The following is an 18,129-nucleotide window of genomic DNA, read 5'->3' as shown; positions in this document are numbered from 1 at the left end:
TGCCTGCCTGTCTGCCTGCCTGCCTGCCTGCCTGTCTGTCTGTCTGCTTGCCTGCCTGTCTTTCTGCCTGCCTCTCTGTCTGTCTGCTTGCCTTGCCTGTCTGTCTGCCTGTCTGTCTGCCTGCCTGCCTGCCTGTCTGTCTGTCTGTCTGTCTGCCTGCCTGCCTGCCTGTCTGTCTGCCTGCTTGCCTGCCTGTCTGCCTGCCTGCCTGCCTCTGTCTGCCTGTCTCCCTGACTGCCTGCCTGTCTGTCTGCCTGCCTGCCTGCCTGTCTGCCTGCCTGCCTGCCTGTCTGTCTGCCTGTCTGTCTTGTCTGTCTGTCTGTCTGCCTGTCTGCCTGCCTGCCTGTCTGTCTGCCTGTCTGTCTGCCTGTCTGTCTTGTCTGCCTGCCTGCCTGCCTGCCTGTCTGCCTGCCTGCCTGTCTGTCTTGTCTGTCTGTCTGCCTGCCTGCCATCATGCTGCATTTGTGTGCTCTTGAATGATATGTGTGACTTGTGTTGAGCAGCGTGTCACTAAGGGTCCTTCGTCACTGTGCCTCATAGAAAGATCACATTTCTTTGCCTACATTCTGTCTTTCTATGTTTCTGTTTTTCTGTTTCTATATTTCTATCTTCTATGTTTCTATCTTTTTATATTTCTATGTTTCTATCTTTGTTTCTATCTTCTGTGTTTCTATGTTTCTGTTTCTATCTTTCTATGTTCTAGCTTTCTATCTTTCTGTTTCTATGTTCTATATTTCTATCTTCTGCTTCTATGTTTCTATCTTTCTATGTTTCTATCTTTTTATCCTCTATGTTTCTATTCAGTTCAATTCAATATGTGCTTTATTGGCATGAAATACGTTTGTGTGCATTATGTTTCTATCTTTCTTTCTATTTTCTATGTTTCTGTTTCTATCTTTCTGTCTTTTTATTGTTCTGTTTCCATCTTTGTCTTTCTGTCTTTCCATTTCTATATTTCTATGCTTCTATGTTTCTATCTTTCTTATCTTTCTGTTTCTATCTTCTATGTTTCTACCTTTCTGTTTCTATCTTTTATTTCTATCTTCTGTTTGTGTGTTTCTATCTTTCTGTTTCTATGCGTCTATCTTTCTATGTTTCTGTTGCTATCTTTCTGTCTTTTTATTGTTCTGTTTCCATCTTTGTCTTTCTGTCTTTCCATTTCTATATTTCTATGCTTCTATGTTTCTATCTTTCTTATCTTTCTGTTTCTATCTTCTATGTTTCTATCTTTCTGTTTCTATGTTTCTATCTTTTATTTCTATCTTCTATGTTTGTATGTTTCTGTCTTTCTGTTTCTATGCGTCTATCTTTCTATGTTTCTGTTGCTATCTTTCTAACTTCTGTGTTTCTGATTCCATCTTTATTTCTATTGTTCTGTTTCTATCTTTGTCTTTCTGTTTCTATGCTTCTGTGTTTCTATCTTTCTGTCTTTCTATCTTTCTGTTTCTATGCTTCTTTCTATCTTTCTGTTTTTATCTTTCTATTTTCTATCCATCTTTTGTTTCTATTTTTCTGTTTCTATGTTGCTATCTTTCTATCTTACTATGTTTCTATTTCTATCTTTCTATGGTTCTATACCTCTCTTTCTGTTTCTATCTTCTATCTTCAATGTTTCTATGTTTCTATCATTGTTTCTATCTTTCTGTATCTATATTCTATGTTTCTATCTTTCTGTCTTTCTCTTTATGTTTCTCTTTTTATTTTTCAATGTTCTATGTTTCTACGTTTCTATCTTCTATGTTTCTATCTTTCTGTTTCTATGTTTCTATGCTTCTGTCTTTCTATCTTTCTGTCTTTCTATTGTTCTGTTTGTACGTTTCTATCTTCTATGTTTCTATCTTTCTGTTTCTATCTTTCTATCTTCTATACTTCTGTTTCTATCTTTCTTTGTGTTTCTATCTTTCTATCTTTCTATCGTCTATGTTTCTGTTTTAGCTTTCTATCTTTCTATGTCTCTATCTTCCTATCTCCTATGTTTCTATCTTTCTGTCTTTCTATCGTTCTGTTTCTTTCTTTTTATCTGTCTGTTTTTATGTTTCTGTTTCTATCGTCTGTTTCTATATCTCTGTTTCGATCTTTCTAGCTTTCTATGTTTTTGTGTTTCTATCGTTCTGTCTTTCTATCTTTCTGTTTCTATCTTTCTGTTTCTATCTTTCTACGTTTACATCTTTCTGTTTCTCTTTCTATCTTTCTATATATCTTTCTGTTTTTTTGTTTCTATCTTTCTTTCTGTCTTTCTGTTTTTATGTTTCTATCTTTGTCTTTCTAGCTTTCTATTTCAATGTTTCTTTGTCTTTTATGTTTTTATCTTATTATGTTATTATTATATTTTCTGTTTCTATCTTTCTGTTTCTGTGTTTCTATCTTTCTGCCTTTCTATCTTTGTTTCTGTTTCTATCTTCTGTTTCTATCTATCTTTCTATCTTCTGTGTTTCTATGTTTCTGTCGTTCTGTCTTTCTGGTTCTATGTTTCTGTCTTCTATGTTTCTATCTATGTTTCTATCTTCTGTGTTTCTGTTTGTTTCTTTCTTTCTGCCTTTCTAGCTTTCTTTTTCTATCGTTCTATATTTGTTTCTGTCTTCTACGTTTCTATCTTTCTGTTTCTATGTTGCTGTTTCTATGTTTCTATGGTTCAAACTTTCTGCTTCTATGTTTCTATGTTTGTCTTTCTATCGTTCTATGTTTTTATCTTTCTATCTTCTATGTTTCTGTTTCCATCTTTCTCTTTCAAGCTTTCTGTTTCCATCTTCCTGCTTCTGTTACTATCTTTCTGTCTTTGTTTTTCTATCTTTCTGTTTCTATGTTTCTATCTTTCAATGTTTTTATGTTTCTGTCTTTGTCTTCTATTTTTCTATCTTTCTGTCTTTCTGTCTTTCTGTTTCTATCTTTCTATGTTTCTATCTTTCCATCTTCTATGTTTTTATGTTTCTATCTTTCTGTTACTACCTTTCTATCTTTCTGTTTATATCTTCTGTGTTTCTGTTTCTGTTGTTCTGTCTTTGTTTCTGTTTCTATCTTCTATGTTTCTATCTATCTTTCTATCTTCTGTGTCTGTTTCTTTCTTTCCGCCTTTCTAGCTTTCTGTTTCTATCATTCTATCTTTTTATTTTTCTGTTTCTATCTTTGTTTCTATGTTTCTCTTTCTATCGCCTGTTTCTATTTTTCTATGTTTCTCCCTTTCTATCTTTCTGTTTCTGTTTCTTTCTGTTTCCATCTTTATATCTTTCTATCTTCTGTTTCTATCTTTGTCTTTCTATAGTTCTATGTTTCTACCTTTCTATCTTTCTGTTTCTATGTTTCTTTCTGTTTCCATCTTTATATCTTTCTATCTTCTGTTTCTATCTTTGTCTTTCTATAGTTCTATGTTTCTATCTTTCTGTCTTCTATGTTTCTATCTTTCTGTCTCTCTTATCTTTGTTTCAATTTTTCCCTTTATATATTTTATTCTACTGTTTCTATTTCTATCTTTCTGTTTCTATGTTTCCTTCTTCCTGCTTCTACGTTTCTTTCTTTCTGTCTCTCTATCTTTCTGTTACTATGTTCTATGTTTCTATCTTTCTGTCTTTGTTTTTCTATCTTTCTAGCTTTCTGTTTTTATCATTCTATATTTGTTTCTATGTTTCTGTCTTCTGTGTTTCTATCTTTCTGTTTCTATGTTGCTGTTTCTATCTTTCTATCTTCTGTTTCTTTGTCTTTCTATAGTTCTGTTTCTATGGTTCCAACTTTCTGCTTCTATGTTTCTATGTTTGTCTTTCTATCGTTCTATGTTTTTATCTTTCTATCTTCTATGTTTCTGTTTCCATCTTTCTTTTTCTACCTTCTCTTTCTAGCTTTCTGTTTCCATCTTCCTGCTTCTGTTTCTATCTTTCTGTTTCTATCTTTCAATGTTTTTATGTTTCTGTCTGTCTTCTATTTTTCTATCTTTCTGTCTTTCTATCTTTATAATTCTATCTTTCCATCTTCTATGTTTTTATGTTTCTATCTTTCTGTTACTACCTTTCTATCTTTCTGTTTATATCTTCTGTGTTTCTGTTTCTGTCGTTCTGTCTTTGTTTCTATGTTTCTATCTTCTATGTTTCTTTCTGTCTTTCTATCTTCTATGTGTCTGTTTCTTGCTTTCTTTCCGCCTTTCTAGCTTTCTGTTTCTATCGTTCTATCTTTTTATTTTTCTGTTTCTATCTTTGTTTCTATATTTCTGTGTTTCTCTTTCTATCGCCTGTTTCTATTTTTCTATGTTTCTCCCTTTCTATCTTTCTGTTTCTATGTTTCTGTTTCCATCTTTATATCTTTATATCTGCTGTTTCTACCTTTCTATCTTTTTATAGTTCTATCTTTCTGTCTTCTATCTTTCTGTCTTGCTTATCTTTCTGTTTCAATGTTTCCCTTTATATCTTTCATTCTTCTGTTTCTATTTCTATCTTTCTGTTTCTATGTTTCCTTCTTCCTGCTTCTATGTTTCTATCTTTCTTTCTGTCTCTATCTTTCTGTTACTATGTTCTATGTTTGTCTTTCTGTCTTTGTTTTTCTATCTTTCTGTTTCTATCTTTCTATCTTCTATGTTTTTGTTTCTATCTTTCTCTTTCTACCTTTCTATCTTTCTATCTTCAGTTTGTCTTTTTATATATCTTCTATGCTTCTATCTTTCTGTTTCTATCTTTATCTTTCAATGTTTCTATCTTTCTATGTTTCTATTTGTGTTTCTGTTTCTGTCCTTCAATGTTTCTCTTTCTATCTTTCTATCTTTCGCTCTTTATGTTTCTATGTTTCTGTTTCTATCTTTCTGTTTCGCTTTCTATCTTTTTGTCTTTCTGTTTCCATCTTTCTATTTGTGTTTCTATCTTTCTAACTCTCTATCTTCTGTTTCTATGTTTCTACCTTTCTACCTTCTATGTTTCTATCTGTCTATCTTGCTGTTTCTCGTTGTTTCTGTTTTATGTTGCTGTCTTTCTATATATCTATGTTCTAGCTTTCTGTCTTTCTATATTTCTATTTCTATCTTTCTATGTGTCTGTCTCTATCTTTCAATGTTTCTGTCTCTCTTTCTATCTTTGTATGTTTGTTTCTGTCTTTCTGTTTCTATCTTTCTACCTTTCTTTCTTTCTTTGTTATTTTTATATCTTTCTATCTCTGTTTTCGTGTTTCTGTTTCTAGCTTTCTATTTCTATCTTTCTATCTTTCTGCCGTTTCTGTTTCTCTCTCTCTCTCCTTGTTTCTATCTTTCTAGCTTTCTGTGTTTCTGTTTCTATCGTTCTTTCTGTCTTTCTATGTTTCTATCTTTCTACCGTCCTATGTTTCTATCTTGCTATCATTGTTTCTGTTTCTCTCTTTCTGTTTCTATCTTTCTAGCTTTCTGTGTTTCTGTTTCTAGCTTTCTTTCTGTCTTTCTATTTTTCTGTTTCTGTTTTTATCTTTGTCTTTCTATCTTTCTGTTACTATCATTCTATCTTTGTATGTTTCTGTTTCTCTTTCTATGTTTCTATCTTTCTGTCTTTTTATGTATCTATGTTTCTATCTTTGTCTTTTTATGTATCTGTTTCTATCTTTGTCTTTCTATGTTTCTATCTTTCTTTTTCTTTCTACGTCTGTTTCTGTTTCTAGCTTTCTATTTCTATGTTTCTATGTTTCTGTCTTTCTAGCTTTCTATGTTTCTGTCATTCTATGTTTGTATGTTTGTTTCTGTCTTTCAATGTTTCTATCTTTTTCTTCCTATCTCTGTCTCTGTTTCTAGCTTTCTATTTCTATCTTTCTATCTTTCTGTTTCTGTCTTTCTATCTTTCTATGTTTACCTTTCTATCTATGTTTCTGTTTCTATATTTCTATCTTTCTGTTTCTCTTTCTATCTTTGTCTTCTATGTTTCTATCTTTCTGTTTCTTTCCATCTTTCTGTTTCTCTTTCTATCTTTGTCTTTCTATGTTACTATCTTTCTGTTTCTTTCTATCTTTCTATTCTTCTGTGTTTCTGTTTCTATCGTTCTATCCTTCTATCTTTCTGTTTCTCTCTCTCTCTTTGTTTCTATCTTTCTGTCTTTCTATCTTTGTCTTTCTTTCTTCATATGTTTCTCTTTCTGTTTCTATCTTTCTATCTTTCTGTTTCTGTCTTTCTATCTTTCTATGTTTACCTTTCTATCTATCTTTCTGTTTCTATCTTTCTATCTTTGTTTCTATCTTTCCATCTTTCTGTTTCTGTTTCTATCTTTCTGTTTCTCTTTCTATCCTTTTCTTTCTATGTTTCTATCTTTCTGTTTCTTTCTATTCTTCTGTGTTTCTGTTTCTATCTTTCTATCTTTCTGTTGCTATATTTCTATGTTTCTGTTTCTATCTTTCTGTTGCTATCTTTCTGTGTTTTTCTTTTTCTATCTTTCTGTGTTTTTCTCTTTCCATCTTTCACACATACCAATAAGATGAGGGCAGGCCCACCTTCCACACAGCAGATCAGAAGAGCTGGTCATGTGTAGCTGAGGACTGGTGGATGAGGAGTGTTGTCTTCGGGTGGATGTGAGGATGCTGGAGAAGAAGCTGTGTGTTCACGTTGCACACACACCTCCAAGGCGATGTTTAGAGTCACGCTGGGCATCTAAATATGCCCTAATTGAGGCAAAGAATAGAATCCCATTATTTCCCCTCGGTCACCTTCCCTCCCAACAAAGGAGAGTAGTGGGAGACCGGCCATGCATGTCAGGAAACAGCTGAGATGTCTGGTCTTGGTCCTCTCATATCAACCGTACATGAGTCTCCTTCCCCTGCTCTGCTGCTGTGGATTTGTTGCTTTCAAAGAATAATCAGGCTGGAAACTGTTATGGAGAGGCTATACCACATGCACTAAAAACATCCCCCAAAACACAAATGAACAAGCTCGTTGATTGCATAAGTCAGTCAGTTTGACTGTGCAGTATTTTGAGTAATTATAAGTAACTTACGTTCAGTATGGATTCTATTGTTGTCAGGTGTTTGGTTTTGGGGATGTCCGACTTTCGAAATTGCTATATTCTGTTAGTTATATATCTATATTTACATATTTGTGAATAAATGGGTAGCTCGTTTCCTGCCAATGGCAAACCGTTTGCCTAAAGGAGGTGAAATTAAATGCATCCACCACTCACAGATGATACCTGTCTTTCTGTCTCCTGCCAGAATCGGATACCAGCTTCCCATATTTGTCGGATTTTGTATAATGTTCCTCTCTACCATCAGTAAGTTCCTTAACCCTAACCCTCCCCTCACATCTTGATGACTAAAAAAAATCATCCAAATAATGTTGATGCATGCCTGTTTTCCTTGCCTGAATTTCTGTTGTTCTCACTTTTGTCAAGTGTTCGCCTTCTCATCGAGCTACGCTCTGCTGTTTCTGGCCAGATCCCTACAAGGCATGGGTTCTTCCTGCTCCTCCGTGGCCGGTAACATCTCCGTCTTTCCCCTCTGAATCTTAATAGGAAACTCCAGCTGTAGGAGAAGTCATGTTTTTGTATCACCAACCTTACAAACAGCCATGTAACACACATAAAGTACCAAAAAAGCAGATAGAGATGAGAGAGTAGAATCTTTGAATCAGTCAATCTTTTTTTTTCTTATAGTCATCAGACATAATCAATCCAATGAAATCATCAAATTATGAAATCTCTTTACCCTTACCACCAACCCTTGCTTATACTTGTCACTCAAAGTTCATAAATATTCATGAGAACTGGACCACGCCCTCACAGTCCATGAAGCAATTCAAAATAGCTATGGATAAAGGTTTAAAAAACAATAAAAAACAATGAAAAACTGTTGCATAATTTAATTATGCTGTGTTGTGGTATTTTAGACATGAAAAGTTAAATCTTATCACTTATTTCAGCCCAATCTTAGCAGTCGCAGTTGTAGAGGGGACAAAACTGCAAAATCCAGCTTCTTCTTTTTCTTCCAGGTGTTTACTGCTGTCTGCTGCTTTGCTTACCTCTAAAAATTGCTTTAAAATCGCTTTTTTTTTAGTGTAAATACTTTTTGAGTTTAGGTTATTCCAGCATGTCATGTAACTCAAGTCAAGTCAATTTCATACGAATAGCCTATTATCAAAAATATGCGGATCATAAGATTTCCGTACCGGATCAGTCGAGGCCTGGGTTACCAACGACCGCCACCGGTACTGTTAACCAGCAGGGGGTGCCGGTGGAAACTATGCTACTGTTGGGCAAAGGAGAAGGAGAGGGGAAAGGCATGTCCAGAGGCAGCGAGAGAGGAGGAAGGCTAGGAGTGTGGAGGTGAGAGTCGGAACTTTCAATGTTGGCACTATGACTGGTAAAGGGAGAGAGCTGGCTGATATGATGGAAAGAAGAAAGGTAGGCATACTGTGTGTGCAAGAGACCAGGTGGAAGGGGAGTAAGGCCAGGAGTATCGGAGGTGGGTTCAAACTCTTCTACCATGGTGTGAATGGGAGGAGTAATGGGGTGGGGGTCATTCTGAAGGAAGAATATGTCAAGAGTGTGCTGGAGGTGAAGAGAGTGTCAGACAGAGTGATGAGTATGAAGCTGGAAATTGAAGGTGTATTGCTGAATGTTATCAGTGCATATGCCCCGCAAGTTGGGTGTGGGATGGACGAGAAAGAAGAATTCTGGAGTGAGTTGGATGACGTGGTGGAGAGGGTACCCAAGGAGGAGAGAGTGGTGATTGAAGCAGACTTCAATGGACATGTTGGTGAAGGGAACAGAGGTGATGAGGAGGTGATGGGTAGGTATGGAGTCAAGAAGAGAAATGTGGAAGGACAGGTGGTGGTCGATTTTGTGAAAAGGATGGAAATGGCTGTGGTGAATACATATTTCAAGAAGAGGGAGGAACACAGGGTGACGTACAAGTGTGGAGGAAAGTGCACACAGGTGGACTAAATCTTATGTAGAAGGCGCCATCTAAAAGGGATTGGAGACTGTAAGGTGGTGACAGGGGAGAGCGTAGCTAGGCAGCATCGGATGGTGGTCTGTAGGATGACTTTGGAGACCAAGAAGAGGAAGAGAGTGAAGGCAGAGCCAAGGATCAAATGATGAAAGTTGAAGAAGGAAGACTGTTGTGTGGAGTTCAGGCAGGAGTTAAGACAGGCACTGGGTGGTAGTGAAGAGTTGCCAGATGGCTGGACAACCACTGCAGAAATAGTGAGGGAGACAGCTAGGAAGTTACTTGGTGTGTCATCAGGACAGAGGAAGGAAGACAAGGAGACTTGGTGGTGGAATGAGGAAGTACAGCAAAGTATACAGAGGAAAAGGTTGGCAAAGAAGAAGTGGGATAGTCAGAGAGATGAAGAAAGTAGACAGGAGTACAAGGAGATGCAGCATAAGGTGAAGAGAGGTCGCAAAGGAAAAGGCGGAGGGTGAGTTGTATGAGAGATTAGACACTAAGGAAGGAGAAAAGGACTTGTACGGATTGGCTAGACAGAGGGACCAAGCTGCAAAGGATGTGCAGCAGGTTAGGGCGATCAAGGATAGAGATGGAAATGTGCTGACAAGCGAGGAGAGTGTGCTGAGAAGGTGGAAGGAGTACTTTGAGGGGCTGATGAATGAAGAAAATGAGAGAGAGAGAAGGTTGGATGATGTGGGGATAGGGAATCAGGAAGTTCAGTGGATGAGCAAGGAGGAAGTGAGGGCAGCTATGAAGAGGATGAAGAGTGGAAAGGCAGTTGGTCCTGATGACATACCTGTGGAGGCATGGAGGTGTTTAGGAGAGATGGCAGTGGGTTTTTTATTAGATTGTTTAACTCAATCTTGAAAAGTGAGAGGAGGCCTGAGGAGTGGAGAAGAAGCATACTGGTACCGATCTTCAAGAACAAGGGTGATGTGCAGAACTGTAACAACTACAGAGGTATAAAGTTGATCAGCCACAGCATGAAGATTTGGGAAAGAGTAATAGAAGCTAGGTTAAGAGGAGAGGTGGTGATCAGCAGCAGCAGTATGGTTTCATGCCATGAAAGAGCACCACAGATGTGATGTTTGCTGTGAGAATGTTGATGGAGAAGTATAGAGGAGGTCAGAAGGAGGTACATTGTGTTTTTGTAGATTTAGAGAAAGCATACGACAGGGTGCCGAGAGAGGAGGTGTGGTATTGTATGAGGAGGTCGGGAGTTGCAGAGAAGTATGTAGAAGTGGTGCAGGATATGTATGAGGGCAGTGTGACAGTGGTGAGGTGTGCGGTTGGAATGACAGATGGGTTCAAGGTGGAGGTGGGATTACATCAAGGATCGGCTCTGAGCCCTTTCTTGTTTGCAATGGTGACGGGCAGGTTGACAGCCAGGATCAGGCAGGAGTCTCCATGGACTATAATGTTCGCGGATGACATTGTGATCTGTAGCGAGAGTAGGGTGCAGGTTGAGGAGAGCCTGGAGAGGTGGAGGTATGCACTGGAGAGAAGAGGAATGAAAGTCAGTAGGAGCAAGACCGAATACCTATGCGTGAATGAGAGGGAGGACAGTGGAATGGTGAGGATGCAAGGAGTGGAGGTGATGAAGGCATATGAGTTTAAATACTTGGTGTCAACTGTCCAAAGTAACGGGGAGTGCAGGAGAGAGGTGAAGAAGAGAGTGCAGGCAGGGTGGAGAAAACTGTCCAGGAGTTATTTTTGACAGAAGGGTGCCAGCAAGAGTTAAAGGGAAGGTTTATGAGATGGTTGTGAGACCAGCTATGTTGTATGGTTTGGAGACAGTGGCGTTGACGAAAAGACAGGAGATGGAGCTGGAAGAAGCAGAGTTGAAGATGATAAGATTTTCACAGGGAGTGACGAAGAAGGACAGGATTAGGGATGATTATATTAGGGGGGCCGCGCAGTTGAACGGTTTGAAGACAAAGCAAGAGAGGCAAGATTGAGATGGTTTGGACATGTGTGGAGGAGAGATGCTGGGTATATTGGGAGAAGGATGCTGAATATGGAGCTGCCAGGGAAGAGGAAAAGAGGAAGGCCAAAGAGGAGGTTTATGGATGTGGTGAGGGAGGACATGCAGGTGGCTTGTGTGACAGAGGAAGATGCAGAGGACAGGAAGAGATGGAAACGAATGATCCACTGTGGCACCCCCTAATGGGAGCAGCCGAAAGTAGTAGTAGTGGTAGTAGTAGCCCATTATAACAAATGACAAATTTGCCTCAAGGGACTTTACAGCAACAGCGCATTCCTCTCCTTAGACCTTTGCATCGGATAAGGAACAACTCCCTAAAAAAAAAACCTTTATCAGAGAGAAAAAATAGGACAACAAAGGAGGGATCTCTCTCCCAAGATGGACAATGTGCAATGGATGTTGTGTTTGCACAATTTACAGAATACAACATTGAAAGAGGATAACAGAATGGAGTTATAAGATTTATGAAGAATTTGATGAGGCGGATGCCAAGCAGTGTCCCGATACCACCAGAACAGCCCAGGATCTGAGCCACACAACCACCATCACCATGTAGACCTGACAGGAAGATAGACTACACATGCACACAGGAGAGACTCACATCACACCATTCACATACACGGGAGATACATTTGAATAGGATCATCAGCCCTTATAGGCACATACAGTTGTGTATCATCTGCATAGCAATGGAAATTTATTCCATGACTGCATATGATTTGGCCAAGAAGTAAACTATATAGAGAGAAAAGTAGAGGGCCAAGAACCGAGCCCTGAGGTATGCCATATTTAATGTCAGAGAATTTTCATGTAATATTATTATAGCAGACATAATATGTTCTTCTAGATAAGTAAGACATAAGCCAGGAGAGAGCAAAGTCAGAGACGCCAAAATTACAATTCATTCTGTGTAATGTAACAGTGATGAATGGTGTCAAAGGTTGCACTGAAGTCCTGTAGTAGAAGCAGAGAAGTGGAATCAGAGTCCATAGCAAGTAGAAGATCATTCACCACTCTGGTCAGAGCAGTTTTAGTGGAGTGACAGGTGCTGAAAGCAGATTAAAAAGGTTCATATAGATTGTTTTCTTCTCTATGGGTACAAAGTTGTTGATACACAACTCTCTCTAATACTTTGGAAAAGAATGGAGAGATCGGTCAATAATTATTAGGAGACCCTGGATCAAGGTGCGGTTTCTTCAGTGGAGGTTTGACCACAGCTGTCTTAAAACTGCTTGGAACAGTGCCAGTAGTAAGTCAAGTCAACTCAATATATTACAAATTTGCCTCAAGGGGCTTTACAGCAACACAACATCCTGTGCTTACCCTCGCATCCGATAATTAACAATGTCTAGCATTGTAGGTCCCAGGAAAGGCCAGAGGTCTTTAAAAAGTTTTACTAGTAAAGGGTCAAGTAAGCAAGTAGTTGCTTTAAAAGCTGCCACAAGCTTTTAGACAAAGTATCAAGAGAGATAGTCTCAAAAGCTGTAACGGGGACTATCAGTGACTCATTGTATAGATATGAATTTGGTAAGACGGGATCTGCAGGAGTAGCTGGAGTTGAAGAACTAATTTGATACATGGAAAATATTTTTGTTAGGATGAAGTCACAAAGCACAATGTAAAGTAAAGCACAGCTACGAACTCCTACCCCACAACCCCCATTCATCCCCACCCCTTCCGCCACCATCCAGAGAGGTAAAGCAAGAAAGGAGTGGGAGAGATAAGGGTAAAACTGTTTAACTTATGAGGGACCTGAGAAAAACTCCCCCTCTTTTTATTGGTAAAGAGGATCTTGTAAGTTTTCTGGAATTCATCACAACCCCCAGATTTTTACTGAGTCTTGTTTAGTGCCTCTGAGAGGGCAACTTGAGTTTTTGCGATGCAACAAAATACCTAATGTCTTCAAAGGCCAAATCTGTGATTTATTTGACCTAATAAAATTGAAATATATTTACATACCTAATTGAAGAGTCTGAGATATAGATTGAAAATAAGCATTTTGTCTCTGTCAACCAATCGCAATTGAAAATATAGGTCTATTTCACTCCAATGTTAACAAACATTACCTATGTCAACAAACCTTTTACAGAAAACATTGAAAACTCAGATTTAGTTGTTGTTTTGTATTAAGAGATCTGTGACTAAATTAAGGAAGCGATAACGGGTTTCAATCCTGTGATTTGGTATTAGGGCATCCATTTTACTTTACATTTGAATTAAGGATTGTACCTTTAATCCATCAGAAGAATGATGATGAAATTTGATGTTTGTCTCAAAGGGGAATTAGAAGGCTTCCGGAAGAATTAGGAAAGCTGTGAATGTGTCTGCTTTGTACTAGTGAGGACTCGATAGATGAGCTCTTTTTTAACAAAAAACATACATAACAAATAAGATTAAGCAAAGCCAACGCCGCTATTCTACCAATGAAAAAATATGTTTAAAATGGTCACCTGTGACAGTCACGTACCTCCAGTCATGCTCCTTGTTGTGTCTACATGACTTCTGTTGCAGGAATGGGAATGCTGGCTAGTGTGTACACCAACGACGAGGAAAGAGGTCACGCCATTGGGATCGCCTTGGGAGGTCTGGCATTGGGCGTGTTAGGTGTGTATGAACCAGAAAGCGAAGCTTCTGGAAAGGTGACCAACTTAACAAGATGTGACAGTGGGTGCAAAAAAAAAAGAAAAGGCAGCCCACCATTTAGTATTGAACCATAATGAAATCATTTCAGGGCCTTTTGCATCCAGGAGTTAGCTTTGAATATGTATCAGTATGAGTCAATATAGATAAGGGTTAGCTTTAAATAGCTTCAGAGGGGATATGTAGCGGCTTTGTCTTTGAATATCTATCCTAATTTCAACCTCGACTGAGACGGTGCCATATTGGTACATGATAACCGTAGGGTTGATACTTGTTTGGATTTACAGTAACGGACCTGAGACCGGGGGAGGTTTACGAGGGTTAGGTGCTTGATACTCAGACAGAATACACAGTATTTTGCTCCTGGTAATGTGTTCTCATGTGAAAACCTGCAGGGTGTTTGAACGTTACACAAAGTAAGACTTCGTGCTGGGTGCGAGACTCCTGTTACAGGTACACCTTTTCTCCTGTAGCACAATCGCCACACCTGACAAACAGAGGGTTGAAACGATGTCTCTGTGACGTGCGTTTGCACAGCATTGTGGAGCAGTGGCTTTTGTGTGCAAGCCTACTTTGCAGATCCCCTCAGGAGGCATTTCACATTCCATCGTCATCTTTAACGCCGCCAGGCGGTAACCTGGAAGGGAGTTATGCGTGTGTGTGTGTGTCCGCAGCTAATCTCGCAAACTACTGGACCTATCAGCAGCAGCGTCGTAGTGGGGGGGGGGGAAGCTGATGATGTGTGCGTTACAGACAAAAGGAAAGGGGCCCACAGAGACTGCTTATGTATAGGGCCCAGAATTTTGTGCTACACCCCTGCCTATCAGCCCACTTTTTTTCTTCTTTTTTTTCGTGCGCAGTTATGACTGTGATGAAGAACCTCTCATGGTTGGTGTAATGATGTGTGCCCACCTGGCCAGTAAGTAGCAGTACTGGTGTAACCGGTTATTTTCTTGTCCGGTGCGGGATTCGATACGGAGTGTACTGCACCACAAGGCGACATCACTAACCGCTCGGCTAAAGGGTCAGACCCGTTAGCTAGGGGCTAACGTGTCTTATTAGTATAACTTGTTTATTGTAGAGCAGTGGTTCTCAACCTTTTTGGGGTCCTGGACCCCTGTGTATTTTTGATCTACCCTGAGGACCCCTCCACCTGATCTTGGGGGAGGGGGGTTGCAATTTGATAGAAACAGTAGAAACTGCATTTTAAATTGCATTATAGCATTTATTCACTCTTTGGGGCAAAAATAAGAGCTTTCAGTTGTAACTTAGATATAGTTAACAAAACAGAATTTCTTTTTAAAGATATTTTATTTTCACGGACCCCTTGCAATTACACCACGGACCACTAGGGGTCCGCGGACCCCCGGTTGAGAAACACTGTTGTAGAGGGTTAAGGTTCATGCGCCGAACGTTCTAGGGTCAGAACATGTGACTTTTCAGCTTGATTCGTTACATAACAGAACACTGCATGGTACCAGGAGTGAACCAGACAGAAAATGGATGCGATGAAACCACCGCGGACTTAAAAGTCAACCGGAAATGTAGAGGCGAACTGGAGCAATGTCAAGCAGCGGTTCAAGCTGTGTGTCGCGGCTATAGGGGTGACAGGGGCGTCGAGTGAGCGGAAGACCGCCATGCTGCTCACCGCCGCTGGAGCTGATGCGCTGGTCGCGGAAAATACCGAGGCGCTCGAAGCAAGGAAAGTGACACATTTGGCTGCAAACGTTGTGGAGATCGTCACAAACCTAGGCAAGGCCCAGCATTTGGTAAGACGTGCTCCGGGTGTAAGGGACAAAACCACTATGCAAAAAAAATGTGTTTTTCAAGAGAAAGGAAAGAACGCAAGGTGCACGTGGTGGAGGAAGCTGATGAGGGCAGTGATTCACAGAGTGACTCGTTTTTAGTGAACATGGCTTCCTGTGACTCTGAGAAAAGTGTGCAGCCAACTAAGAGTATAGACGCTGGACATCAAGTCAGTATAGTGGGAACAGACAAATGGACAGCATCTCTGTTAGTTAATGGGACAAGGGTGTTTTTCGCTACATTGGTGTCAGAAGTGGGATGGTGAGACCGTGAGGCCATCGGAAGCGCGTGCGCCCAGAGGCGTGAGGGAGTTGATATGCTGAAGCGCGGGGACGCACTTCCCAAAACAGGGGGGGTAGTTTAACGTACACGGATAAATAGAATCGCTAGCCTTTGGCTAACGGGTCGGACCCTTTAGTCGACTGGTTAACGTAGTCGTCTGTGGTGCGGGAGACACGGGTTCGCGTCCCGGCTGTGGCGGTTCCCGGCTGCCCCCCCCCCCCCCCCCGAATTCGCTACAGTATGTCTTGTATATTGTAGAGGGTTACGGTTCATGCGCAGAACGTGCTAGGATCAGAACATGTGACAGCCATGGGGCAGAAAAGAAGTGATGAAATACACAAACACAAGAGTTACTGTTCAGCTTGATTTATTACATAACCGGACGTTACAGTTGGGATGATTAGAACCTTGGAAAAACGTTTGTTCTCGCTATCACCGCTCCCTCTCCTTATTCACTCTCTAGCTCGCTCGCCCAACACTACTTCCCGTCGCTGCCCGCTCTGAGTCAACCTTGCGCATGCGTGACACCTCTGTTGCGTCAGCTCGGGCAGCATATGGGTTGTTCTCACTCACGTGACTTTTCCATTGACAACGAACAGCTCCGCCATGCTGGAGGACAGCAGACCTTAGCAACCTCTGCTCACACCGAGGCTCCCATGGTCCGTTTGTGTTTACAAGAACGACATTTTAAGCGGGAATCGGACAAACGTGCGGAAATAAAACGTCACAGTTGTGATCCTCTCTTCGAAAAACGGTTTGCAAGAAACATTTTACCAAGTTCTGGCCTAACGGCGCAAAACGTGTATTCAGGTATGAGTCTTAGAAAGTAAACGAGGGAGTTTCGCAAGTCAGTGAATCCTCCACTGCTGATCTCAGAAGAGGAGGACTGGAGGACTGCAGGAAGGCTGCAAGAGCCAGCACCTCCTTAATTCACCTCGCCGCCACGCGGAAGTCTCATGAAAAAATGAAATATTTCTTTTGTTTTTTCTTCTGTTTTTTTTTTCAAAAGCTCTATTAAGTGGTCTGGCACAAATATCCCAGCACAGCTTTGTTTGTCCTACAAAATAAGTCGGATGTTGTGATGCTTCTTGAAGGTGGAACAGCAACATGTGAAGTAATGGTACGTGATGACAATTTTCACTTTTTGGAGAAAACGTCGGCTAAGTCTCACACTTGCTAAGCTAACTTGTTAGCTGGCATACAATGTAGTGTAAACTACTAATAAGACACGTTAGCCCCCAGCTAACGGGTCTGACCCTTTAGCCGAGCGGTTAGTGATGTCGCCTTGTGGTGCAGTACAACCTGAATCGAATCCCGCACCGAGCAAGAAAATAAACGGTTACAGTAGAATTAATATACGTGACATTTCTTATTTCTGAACTAAAATAGTCGTGACAAGTAACTTGGTGATGACTTGTAATAACCATCCTGTCAGATCAGGACATATAAACCTTCACATGACTTACATGTGTAATAACCATCCTGTCAGATCAGGACATATAAACTTTCACATGACTTGCATGTGTAATAACCATCCTGTCAGATCAGGACATATAAACATTCACATTACTACATGTGTAATAACCATCCTGTCAGATCAGGACATATAAACCTTCACATGACTTACATGTGTACTAACCATCCTGTCAGATCAGGACATATAAACCTTCACATGACTTACATGTGTAATAACCATCCTGTCAGATCAGGACATATAAACCTTCACATGACTTACATGTGTACTAACCATCCTGTCAGATCAGGACATATAAACCTTCACATTACTTACATGTGTAATAACCATCCTGTCAGATCAGGACATATAAACCTTCACATGACTTACATGTGTAATAATCGTCCTGTCAGATCAGGACATATAAACCTTCGCATGACTTACATGTGTAATAACCGTCCTGTCAGATCAGGACATATAAACCTTCACATGACTTGCATGTGTAATAACCATCCTGTCATATCAGGACATATAAACCTTCACATGACTTGCATGTGTAATAACCATCCTGTCATATCAGGACATATAAACCTTCACATGACTTACATGTGTAATAACCATCCTTTCAGATCAGGACATATAAACCTTCACATGACTTACATGTGTAATAACCGTCCTGTCAGATCAGGACATATAAACCTTCACATGACTTGCATGTGTAATAACCGTCCTGTCAGATCAGGACATATAAACCTTCACATGACTTACATGTGTAATAACCATCCTGTCAGATCAGGACATATAAACCTTCACATGACTTGCATGTGTAATAACCGTCCTGTCAGATCAGGACATATAAACCTTCACATGACTTGCATGTGTAATAACCGTCCTGTCAGATCAGGACATATAAACCTTCACATGACTTACATGTGTAATAACCATCCTGTCAGATCAGGACATATAAACCTTCACATTACTACATGTGTAATAACCATCCTGTCAGATCAGGACATATAAACTTTCACATGACTTGCATGTGTAATAACCATCCTGTCAGATCAGGACATATAAACATTCACATTACTACATGTGTAAT

At 39.9% G+C, this 18,129-nt stretch overlaps 1 protein-coding gene across 1 annotated transcript in view; it reads left to right on the top strand.

The window, feature by feature from the left end:
• slc18a2 (solute carrier family 18 member 2) overlaps positions 1-18,129 on the top strand; it is a 130,779-nt gene that overhangs the window by 71,681 nt on the left and 40,969 nt on the right. The window contains exons 3-5 of the mRNA XM_056292198.1: positions 7,132-7,190; positions 7,311-7,394; positions 13,361-13,453. Of these exons, the coding sequence (XP_056148173.1) occupies positions 7,132-7,190; positions 7,311-7,394; positions 13,361-13,453 (236 nt within the window). The remainder of the gene's footprint in view (positions 1-7,131; positions 7,191-7,310; positions 7,395-13,360; positions 13,454-18,129) is intronic.

This window comes from Lampris incognitus, chromosome 13 (assembly GCF_029633865.1).
Source record: "Lampris incognitus isolate fLamInc1 chromosome 13, fLamInc1.hap2, whole genome shotgun sequence".
NCBI lineage: Eukaryota > Metazoa > Chordata > Actinopteri > Lampriformes > Lampridae > Lampris > Lampris incognitus.
Note: the sequence above shows the minus strand (reverse complement) of the source record. Positions and strands in the feature narration are given on the sequence as shown.